The sequence below is a fragment of the Nicotiana tabacum genome, chromosome 10, assembly GCF_000715075.1.
Source record: "Nicotiana tabacum cultivar K326 chromosome 10, ASM71507v2, whole genome shotgun sequence".
Taxonomy (NCBI): Eukaryota; Viridiplantae; Streptophyta; class Magnoliopsida; order Solanales; family Solanaceae; genus Nicotiana; species Nicotiana tabacum.
Window position 1 is genome coordinate 109881336 of NC_134089.1, and position 12179 is coordinate 109893514.

General features: G+C 36.6%; 1 protein-coding gene across 4 annotated transcripts; it reads right to left on the reverse strand.

The window, feature by feature from the left end:
• Positions 1–75: 75 nt before the first annotated feature.
• On the reverse strand, positions 76–10748 carry LOC107781068 (putative hexosyltransferase MUCI70). 4 transcript variants are annotated; one of them, XM_016601695.2, is made up of 10 exons: positions 10383–10748; positions 9554–10055; positions 8301–8540; positions 7948–8161; positions 7735–7844; positions 3768–3967; positions 2007–2110; positions 1680–1867; positions 1405–1604; positions 76–534 (listed from the first exon to the last, which is right to left on the reverse strand). In XM_016601695.2, exons 2-10 carry the CDS (start codon positions 9807–9809, stop codon positions 334–336), a joined length of 1713 nt encoding a protein of 570 aa, XP_016457181.1. In that variant the 5' UTR covers positions 9810–10055; positions 10383–10748; the 3' UTR covers positions 76–333. The 4 variants fall into 4 exon arrangements, with proteins under 4 accessions (XP_016457181.1, XP_016457180.1, XP_075079289.1 ...); XM_016601694.2 differs by having other exon boundaries at positions 9554–10060; XM_075223188.1 differs by having other exon boundaries at positions 76–564; positions 9554–10060.
• Positions 10749–12179: the final 1431 nt, after the last annotated feature.

Consider the following 12179-nt stretch of genomic DNA (forward strand, 5'->3'; position numbering starts at 1 on the left):
ACATATCACGTTCGTGACTTCGTGCTACCGAGAAATCCAGCACCAAAAGTTGGTCTTCACTTTGCCGTGTTGCTAGCAGAAAATATGATTAGCTATAAAACAAGAATCAACCAACCTATTATTTCAATTAGTGATATCTACAATGTAAATTGAATTGATATTCACAACTTTCAAAAAAAGCAAAACCAATTTCTTTCTTTGCGCATTTGACAAGTACCTATCAAAATTGTCCTAACCTTGCTGAACAATAAGCAACAAATAGGTTGAAAAAAGAGAACAGATTCTTTTTCCTTTTGCAGCAAAAGAGGAATGGCCGCAAGGGGAGCAAGAAAATCAAAAAGTGCTGCCTCCCCTACTCCCATAACCAACTTTGCGATGTCGTCTTGAATTAGACTTCCTTTCACCTCTTCCACGCTTTGGATTTCTTCTAACTGGAGATTTAATAGAAAAATGATCACGAACCAACGCGGGTGGAGGATGAACTCTCACAACTGTCATGTGAGCCCTTTGCTCCAGTAAATCTCTATGGTATGCCTGTAAAGATTTGGTATAAACACTCCTATACTATGAGAAAGTAGAGGATGTAATACGCAGGAAAAATTAAGGCAAATATTAGCTAACCATAAAAAGTGGAAAGGTAATATCCAACTTTCCCCAGCTTTAGAATAAAAATACTGTTCATTTTCTCCGACCAAAGAAATATTCCCATACCTTTAATATTGAGTCCATGTATATCTTCATCTATGACTCATTTTCTGCATCTATGAGTCCAAAATTCACGATTTTTTTTCTTTTCCTTTTTCCTAATGGGTAAGATCCACCACAAACCCCTGCCCATGAGTCAATACTAGTCCTTTGCTTTGTGTAGGAGTCTAACATTCCTCAGCACATTATGATCCACATTCTAGGTATTTGGAAGTCAACTGACCACCTAACAATTGCAGAGAATTCTTGACATGTGTAAACAATTTGAGTTACAGACTCCCTCAAGATTTATGTAGGCAAAATAACCTACTTTTTTTTTTATCAGGAGGCAAAATTACCTACTTCCCTCAATATAAAACAAAAGTTCATCATCTCCCACCTCTTTTCCATTGGGGCATGTTGTTATAACAAAAAAATGTGTAGAGATGTGTACAGATCTGAGAAGGGCAGCCATAAAATCGAAAGAAACGCACACAAAGTAATTTGGAACAGTTCTCACAGAAAAATCCTACATCCAAGGAAATATTTTGGGCCAGTAGAAACTATAAATGGATCATATGATAAAACAACATATGCATATGGTTCTCCATCTTTGCTGAAGAGAAAGGAAAGGCAAATAAAAAGCAAATGAAAAGAGAGAAGGGAAGAAATATTTTTTAGATTTTGTATGGAGTAAGGAAGATGTTCTGCTGTGGATACCTGTATCACAAAATTTCGCCTCTCACAATCCAAAAACATGTTGATGTTCCAGCTAACCTTTGCCATCAATTTGTCCCTAACAGTGGAAAAGCTCAACTGGTCCCTTGAGGTAAAACGATCAACCTCATTGAACCACAGACAGGTGAAAAGATTTGTGATGGGAATATGTTCCTTTATGATAACACATCCTTCAGGAACATCTGAAAAAAGTTTGCTAAGTTAATTACATTTTGAGAGCGAGTGGGCAAATGAACATAAGGTGTACAGGGACCCACCACTAGTAATAGGAAGCTTAGCCTCCGAATATGCAGTTAAACCTTCTTTCCTGTAGAAGCCAATTTGGTGGTCAATGGATACATTATCATACTTCCCAGCAGCTTTATTAGCTTCAGCTTCTTCAAAGACGTCAAACCGTCTATAATGTCTTGAAATTGCAAAAGTAGCATTCTGGCGCCACAAGAATCTGAGGTAAGGAATAGAAAAGAAGAAACTCATGAAACTGCCAAGTAGAGATGAGAAACTAGAAGGTATAAACCAACAAAAAGAATGAATGACTTGTTCTGCAGGCAGAAGGATGCAAGAGGGAACAAAACCAAATGTACCTCTCAAGAATCTGGTAAGGATCCACAACAAGCTGAAGCTTCCCATCTATCCAAATTGAATAGCGGACATTAGGAAAGAGCCTATGTAGTAGGAGCTTAGGTACCTGCCAGAGATACATCTCTTTTAAGCAAATTCATAAATCACATGTTCTTTAAAATCCAAACTTAACAGTTGAAAAAGTTTCTGAAAATATAATCCATGAAAGAAAGATACAATGGTGTCAAATCACATTGATATCTAATTCACATGTTCTTTAAAATCCAAACTTTATTGATGAAATATTTTTGAAAATATAATCCATGAAAGAAAAAAAATACAACGATCTCAAATCACATTGATATCAGATGAATGATAATGGTTATATCGTATATTCTATTACATCTCGGAATGTTGGTTTTTCTCATTACTTTGTGGAACAAAGATTAAACTATTACAGCAACAGGGGATCGATCAAAAGAGCGAATCCCTCAATCTGCTAACACTCATTTCAAGTTAGAAACTTCAGTAGGTGACAAATAGAAGGATGTGCACTGAGAGGCGTAAAAATTTAGCTCAACCGTTAATATGGTGCTAACAACAAAATCCATAATAGATACTTTATTTTACTAAAAGGTAAAAGCAGTACATGACTACCCAAGTTCATTGCTTTTTTGTGGGGTTTCTTACAAACAGAATGGTCAGAATTTAGTGCTTTTCGTGACTAGACGCAAGATCAAGCAATGTGCACCATGCAGGAGAAACTGGAATGAGATATCTCCCCATCATTCGTATCCTACTTTCTTCTCATTCTAGCATTCTCCTTCTCCGTTCTTCTCCTTCTAAATGGTATCGGAGATAGTAGATACATTCTCTCTGATAACTGTTTTATATTTAAGAAAAGATTTCAGTAAAGTTCACCGAACCGCAAAAATCAAATATGGCCATCATTTCCCCATTAGAAGAGCATTCTCTCACGCCTCACAGCCACCCTATTTCCAAAGTACATCATCAATGACAACGAGCGGTAAAGTACATGCTGAATCTTCTCAAATTACTGCTGACATCATGCGGCTACACGTGGCACATCTCCGGCCAACATCTTCCATCGACGATCACTCCACAGGGTTGCCTGAGTCTCCCAAACCCCTATTGTTCATCATCTCCTTGAGAATCTCCTCAGATCAAATTCAAATTACTCAAACAGTGACCTGGGGCTCAACTTCTCCAGGTTTTACCCATTTCACTCGCTTAGGCGAAAATTCAGTAGAATTTAGTTATCACCTTTGGAGTTCCTAGGACTCTGTTACATTGATATGGGACAATTACTGTTTTTGCTTTGCCCTTTCCCTCTCTGTTCATGACTGTATTATTCGTGGTTCTTTTTTGTATTTTGAAGACGCTTTCTTGCTTCATCACTTAGTAGTTTTTTTAAGGGTCCGAAAAAGAGAACATGACACAAATCAAACTGAAAAATCTCGTTCATTCAATGGAATGACATGAAGAGATATGTTAATATCAAAGCTCACAACTTTTACCTGCACATGTGCAAAGCTACAGCGACAAATAGGAGAAGAGTATGTTCTGCTTAGTGATGTGAAAAAGTGTAACCACAAAGAGATCTCTCAACACAGATTACAATGGGTTCAACCAAACCCCTTGTATCCAAAAAATTTTAAAAATACTTCCACTTTGAAGACAAATGATATTATCTTCCAGTATCTTGGTTTTCCTTTCTACAAGGAGAGAACAGAAGGATTTAGAGGAAAACTAGGAGAGCAAACCTTTCCATTGCGTCTAGCATCAGAATAAGGCACATTGCGAACCAGAATAATCCTCCATAAACCAACCCTATTCCTGCTGTCCAAGAGACTAGAATTCTTCAAGGATGCCTCTGTTTCTTCATCAACAAACATATAAAAGGGAACATTTTCTCGCGCAATTTCACCAGCGTTCTTTGGCTGTTGAATCACATCATAATTTCCTGTAAGAGCGTTTATGTATATACTAGTAAGAGATAAAAAATCACATTGCTGCCTGATGCAAACACCACAATATTTACACATTTTCATGCTTCTTGAGCAGCCACAACATAAAGGATACCTAAGCAGACTAGAGAGAATAAGCACTCCTCGGTAATTCTGCAGGAGATGCATCATATGCTAATATGTTGCATTGTCTAAAACTCCAAGACAATGTCAAACTGATTAAAGATTAAAAAGTCCAACTCATGAATCATGTGTACAAAATTTTAAATCGCACATTCCTACCGTCCAAGGTACTCTAAGATAAAGTATGTAAGGGCGAAATTGGAAAAGGCCTATACGCGTCGTGTTACAAATGCCCCTATGTTGTGGGTTGGGGGGAAACAATATGAAGTTATACTTACATTGGATACTGCATACTCCATCGCTGTGGTTTTACAGGGTCATATTTACCTCCTTGTGATAAGGATATAAGGCTACTTACCCCCTCGTGCTCTGTAAAATATTGCGAATTATTCTCACCATTAAGGGATGCTTAATATCGTTAAGAGATATTCTTTTTTATTCAACCACCTAAAATTGGTAAATTGTCTGAAAAGTGTCTTAACAGCATTAATGTTTCACCGAACCATTTAAAATCAACCTCTCATGCATTTAAAATTTTGTTTCTGATGTTCTAAAAGTTCCCCTGAAAATAATTAATACAATATGTTTCAGAATTTATAGTAATATTGTGTAGATTTTGATATTTTGCTAGTTCTTTTATAACTGGGTTTAGCTTTATGGAGAGCACTAGAGCTCTTAGAAACCTACATAAATAATACTGATATTTTGGAGATATAAGTTTTACCATTTGTACTTTTAGGAACTTGAAGTTGAAGATCAACATAAACCAAATGAAAGAGTATGTGAGCTTGAATATGGAGTAAAAAAAGTCAGACATAATAATGCCTGTAAGAGACTTAGAGATTGTTTGGATTGAGGGATAAGGATGTTTATCCTGGTATAAGATTAAGTATTAGTTATACAACGTCTGGATTTCGATATAAACTCTGCATTTCGAATATAATCTCCGTGTAGCTAATACAACATTTGACTTCCGACCGTCGTATTATTAGTACCGCTTAATATAGGCAATTCCTACATAACAACCTCTACTTATTCACCTTATATTAAATCATGCATAATTATTCATTGGGTAACAACCCCTAAATTATCATTCAGTGCATAAGGAATCCTTGTATATGCATAAATAAATCATAAGCCAAATGACCCTTACTAGTAACAGTTTAATCTTTTAACAAAATAGAAAGAATAATGGTATTACTCATGATTTAACTGAGAGGAGATCATTCGCATAATGTTTCATACAAGAACTAGGTAATTGGTTATCTCCTCATAAAGCGGAGGGGTAATACACAAGTTGCTAAAAACAGGTAATAGCAATGGCTGTCTGAAGCTGCTATTTCTTGACTTATATTATATGTTTTGAGTCTACAACAGGGGGTCACTCTGAAGGAGGTCTAGTCCACTAAGGGTGGAACCCAACTTTAAGAAGATTATTACATAGACTGGGAGGTGTCGAGGATAAAGAGTCTTTTAATACATTGGAGCAAAGCAAGGGGCTGCAAGAGGGTATAGATACACTGAGATGGCAAAATCATTCCAGTGGAGTTTATACAGTTAGTCAGCTTATAAAAATTTGAACCGGGTAAGAACCTCAGCAAACACTTTGGCCATGGAAACACATTTGGAAAGTCAGGGTGCCATATCAAGTGGCATGCTTTACATGGTTGGTAGTTAGAGAAGCTGCTCTGACTCAGGACAATCTCAGAAAAGGGGGAATACAACTTTGTTCAAGATGTTACTTGTGTGGGCAGGATGCAGAGGCAATCAGTTATCTGCTTTTACATTGCTGAACTACTAGACAGCTATGAGATTTGTTCATCAATCTCAGAGGTATAAAATGGGTAAAGCCTGGTAGTACTTCTAAAGTTTTGACATGCTGGAATATAGGGGGAAATTGTGACAGGAACAACGACAGATGGAAAATTGTCCCGGCAAACATTTGGTAGACAATATGGAAGGAAAGGAATTCAAGGTGTTTTGAAGATACAATCAGTACTCTACAGAAGATCAAGATGAATTGTGTTTTTCCCCTTTGTTTTTGGTGTAAATCTGAATACACAGATGATCCTGAGGATATTTTGGATGTATTAGGTTCCTCGTAAGAAGAACAAGGTTTTAGTTTCGTACTATTTTGGTGCTCTGCTGTAACAACCTATTTTGGTTTCCAGGACAATCTTTGTGCTGATGTCTTTATATATACATTAACATGTTACCACTCTCAAAAAAAGTAATATGTAATAAATCCTTTTTATAATTAATAAAACTTGGTTAATAAAAACAAGAAGGAAGAATCTAAGGACGAGTTCATAATATTCTCTGTTATTTCAAAGGCTTGGGTTTCCGACAAATGGAGTTCAAGGAAATGGATTGGACATGATCTCTAATTCAGAGGAGAGGATAGGGATTCTAGTAAAGAACATATGGACATTGATAGATTGTATTGATACCTATTGAAAACAAAAGTTAGAAGTAATAGTAAAATGTACTGTTGCCTCTAACTTTTGTTTCTAATAGATATTAATACTTCTCAGCTTTCTCAGAATGTTTTTTTTAGTGAACGGTAACAAGTTTTATATATCAATGCACAAATACTGTGCCAAAATCATATGTACAGAAGAAGAGCAAAAACATATCATTTGCAATTTACAGAGCTTCCAAAATTTCTAGGATAGCTTCAGTATCCACTAAGGTTTCTTCTTTATACCAAAAATGGAACAACAAAAGGGAGTTCATCTTGATTTTCTGAATATTATCATCCATGCCTTCAAAATGTTTCACATTATAAAATTCAAATATTAAAAAGCAGAAGAGTGTGTTTGGTATAAATGTATATATCGTGCCCAGGTTCATGTGGGATCACAATAATTTTAACATTTTGAAAAATATCATATCGCAGACCCTACTAATTTGGGATTGTGGCGTAGTTGATAAATATAAGTATAATACTCTTACCAGCTTACATACGACTCTATGTAGTTTTGCTCATGTATGAAACACAAACAGCAAATCATAAAATGGACCGCCTACTTTGGTCATTTAAAATAGGTATAATACACATAGGACATGTTCCAACACCACCACTTAGTCTCTCCCTATTCTTTGTTACCCATTATTCACATATTATCTTTTCCATATCTCTAGCAAATTCAAATATCTACATCATACTTCTTTTAATCTTTGCTAATGACAGTATTATATAAATTAGGATGAAGAGGAGGATCTACACCTGCGAAAATTTTGCTTAATCAATAACGGAGAATGAAAAGATCAAAATAAGGGGTGCATACAAACTTGCAAATTCTCCTAGTAATTTGTTTCTTAAGATGGAGCTAGGTGGCATAGATGGGAGACAGCTAAGAAGTGCCTGATTATCTCTCATGCATCAGTGCAGTACGTAGCTAAGTATCTAGTAACATGTACCTAAAACCTAAAATATGACAGCTTCTTCAGCAGATCTGTATTTCTCTTAACGTTCCCAGTCCAATAGGTAGATGAAAATTCTTGTGGTTTTCATACTAGTCACTTCTAGCTTGGCTACATTGTCTGGCCCTTTATTACCTTATAGATGTACTAACATAAATTTAAAAAAATAGTGGGTAAAAAAGATGAAATATCAGGAGCATAGCTTATAGAGTACCAAATATGGCTGATGCAACAATGACTTCATGGAATTGCTCCATCTCCTTTAGATCAGCTGCATTGATGTCAAATCCCGTTCGATCACCAGGTCTACAACCTTTGACAAATCTGACCCAAATATATCAGCGATGGGAAAACTTTGGAAAGAGGACAAAGCACTAAAGCCAACAAAAACACAAGTCACTGTGTCAAGATGATAAGTGCAACTTACCCGCAGTGCACAGTCATCGACTCTTTTATGTCAAAAGAAGCATTCCTCTCCTCCAAAGAAGGGTACCCACCAAATTCAGAACCCCCGTGAGGTTCAGTCTTCATGGGAATTTGCTCATGGAAATAAGTTAAATGCTGAAGCCCGGGTGACGGTGATGGGACTCTAGGCATACGAGCTATCGCTTGCTCCACAGGAACGTAGCATACAGGACATGCTGAATCAAAACGAAAGACAGTATAACCAAGAGTACGACATTACGTAAAGGGTTGATTAAAGCAAAAGATAGAATACAAATGCATGAGACCAAATAACAAATAGGATCCAAGTTTGAAACAGATGAGTTTTATACTTACGGCGAGGCCCAATTCGCCTCCTATCACCAGGTGGAGGAGGGGGAAATGCAAAGTTTTGACAAGGATCAGGAAAAGCAATGGAATCTTTAGCCAATATCACAGTTGAAGCATTGGGAGGAGGCAGCTGGGCAGTATTCTCACCACATACCATAACCTTCCTGGGCAATAATGCAGATAGATGATATGTGTTGTTTTCAAACCATTCCTTGAAGTCCAATTCAGAACTCCTTGATGCATCATCTAATAATAGCAAAAATCTTGTATGAAAATCAGGAAATCTATCTCATAACAAACTAGATTAGTGACTTCAGAACTAAGTAAAATGCATTATATAACTGGTGGTGGTTTTGCCGCTTTTCACAAAAGAAATGAGGAGGCAAGCACCAGTGAACCACACCTACCATACCATTCCTTTTTCTCTTTTCTGGACATGAAATAGATCGATACTCCAAAAACGCTCAAAAGAAGAAAGACAAAGTAAGAGCAAACTAACAACTTCGATGCAAATCTGTGACTGCAGTACTGAGACAAACAACTATGACTCTATTTAGTGCTGTTCAACAGGGGATAGATAACTACCCATTCCGGCACCCTATCCCAAGGAAATAAAATGATAAAAGCTTTAATTTTATTATCAAATCATTATTCCCATTAACAAGTGAAGAGATGTTAACTTATGACTTCTTCCAAACAGGGCCTCTTACAGAGCAGGCACTCGAATTTAACTATATATTTAGCAAGCACTGGATTTATCCATGTCTCGCCTTATTTGTTTTATTTATTCACTAAATTTCAAATTGATTTTAGGTTACACTGATAGAGCCGATGGTAAAGAACAAGGCGTCATGCTTTTCTTCAATAAATTAAAAGTTACAACATCAGAAGCCAACATACAGTAAAAATCCATTGCTCTCAGAATCAAGTCCCATTGAAAATGAATAGACTTAATTCTGTTCATTGCAGTTGCTCAACCTTGTCTCCCTAATTCCTTTCTCAGCAAGCTGCATCTTATGTATCTTGTGCAGGTGTATTAATACCAACATTTTCATTTTAAATGTTGTTTCCTTCACCTATCCACAATATACAATTTGGTCCTCCTAAGAAAGATACTAGAGCCGACAATGCATGCCACCCTTTCAGAACAATTAAAGTTACTAAAGTTTAAAATATAAATAGATCCCTATCCAAATGATAGATCCCTATCCAGATGATATTCCACAACAAAGAAACCAAAAGGACTTCAAGAAACTGACCTTTATTAACCATCGAAAATCCTGCAACAAAAGCCAAGAGTGCAAATGCAACCAAAATCAGCATTCCAACCTGCCTTCGCACCAAAAACCTGCAAATAGAGGGAAGACATCTTTCCTTCTCTCTAGAACCGGAAAGTGATGTCTTTGGAGTTTTACGCGAGCTGAACGAACTCTGAGAGTGCAAAACTCCATTTTGTGCCAGTTGCTGCAACGACCCATCGCTTGCTGTCCGAAGACCCAATGACCACCCAGTCATTGTTCCTCCGACCACACAATAACAACTACTTTCATCTCTTTTTTCCTTCTCCAAAAAACCCTTTCATTAACTATACACCACAACTCTTCACAACGTAAAACTTGTCAAAGTAACACTTGCAATTACTGTTTCATCTCTGCATCTTTCTGAGATCGTCAATGTTGTGCTGGGGGCTTCTTTAACCGAATCAGTAGGAATATTTCCGCCTTTTGCAGCACCAAATCAATCAGAAAGCGAATTCGATACCTATACTATAATAACCAAACAACACATCATTAACTAAGTCTAACTCCAATTAAATAAGGTTTCTAAAGAAGTAACAAATTCTCCATGTCATGATCTCAAAAGCAGAACCGAATAACTAAAACCAATCACAAACTAATTCAATGAGAAGAGAAATCGCCTGATTTACTAATGAATTAAAATTAAAATGATACTCCAACAAAGATACTACTGATACGTCATGGATAATGCAGTAGAAAACTTTGTAACAGAATTCGCATCTGGAACGGAACAGATCAATTCGACTATGAAAACGATTAGCCCAAAGAGGAGGTTTAACGATTATATTACCTGAATCAGAAGTCCAATTTCAAAATTTTCTGACTTGTTGTAGAATCCAATAGGGCTTGAAAAGGAAAAGGGAGAGCATAAAAAGTTTCCTATTTGGGGCTGCTTGATCTTCTCTCTCTCTACGCCTCTTCCTCCTCGGCCTGTTTCTATTTTATTCCCTTTTGGTCTTATTTTTTTGCAAAATTTGATGCGAGTTCATACTCTTGTTTTAATATCCCTTTTGTTTTGCACCCGAAAAAAAAGAAGAGAGAGATCACCACAAGTCTAATCGCATCGCTTTGGGGACTTAAAAATTCCAGTCCTAGAATGCGACTTGTAGAAACGTAAGTGCGATATAAATCTCATTGCGACTATAAGTCTCGTTACGTGAACGCGACTTATTAATCTCATTGCGACTATAAGGGTATGTTTGGTATGGAGGAAAATATTTTTCGAAAAATATTTCCAATTTTCTCATGTTTGGTTGGCTTAAATGTTTTGAAAAATATTTTACTTATCAACTCATTTTTTTCCAATTGGAGGAAAATATTTTCCTTATAAAGAGAAGGGAAAACATTTTCCAAAACTCTTTCTCAACGTTCCCCACCCTATTCCATACCCTCACAACCTACCCCACACCCACCCACCTAACCCCACCCCATGCCCTCTCTCCAGAAAGGTTTTTTTTCCATTACCACCCGCCTTACTACCCCACCCACCAGCACCCCCACCCCGCAAAAAAAATTTATTTTTCGTTTTGAGCCGAGGGTCTCCTGGAAACAGCCTCTCTACCCTTCGGGGTAGGGGTAAGGTCTGTGTACATATTACCCTCCCCAGACCCCACTTGTGGGATTATACTGGGTTGTTGTTGTATTCAAGCCATTGGTTTATTATTCTGGTGAGTTTTTAGTGTTTGTTGTTTTGCAAAATAAGCAAACTCAAGTTTCACCGCATTGTTGGAAGGGATTTCTAAGTATCTAGAGAATTATTAAGAATATCCCCAGGAGAAAAATATTTTTTATATATATTTTCAGTTTTACTTTTTTCATCTTCCGGCTTATAGGTTCGAAATTTTACAAGTTCCAAAGTTATGAATTCCGCGGTTTACGGGTTTAGAAATTATAAAGTTTACGGGTTCGAAATTTCGCGGTTTAGAAAGTTTTGTGGTTCAGAAGTTTATGAAATTTTTGGGTTCGGAAGGTTGTTGGTTTGAAAGTTTATGGCTTCATGTTTATTTTATCAAAATTATTTATGAATACTCTTGAGAAAATATTTTCCTTAATTTGCGTACCAAACACTGGAAAATGAATAAGATTATGACTTGTTTACCAAGAAAATATTTTCTTGAAAAATATTTTCCACGGAAAATATTTTCCGTTATACCAAACACACCCTAAATCTCATTATGTAAACGCGACTTATTAATCCCAATAACCGAATCCAATTATGAAGATTCTTTCTTTCTTTTTTTTCAAAAAAAAAAGAGAGATATTCCTATTAATTTTATCAACCACATTAACGTTATAAAAAATAAGCTCTCCCTTTTTACTTTTTTCTCGTGTAATTAACATAATTATAATCGGGTAAGGAGAGTAAGAAAAAAACTACTAGATAGGACGAGGTTGTTCCAATTCTTAGCTTGCATGTTAGGTATGACGTTAGTGGGGTAGTGAGATCCTCTCCAACGGTAACCATAATTGTGCAACTTACGGGGACCACGATCTCAGAAGAGCTTCGAGTACAATTGAGTTTGGCACCGAAATTATTTGACCTACTCTGGGTATGTGCCCCTCTGGTTGACCTTATTTCGAGTTGAAG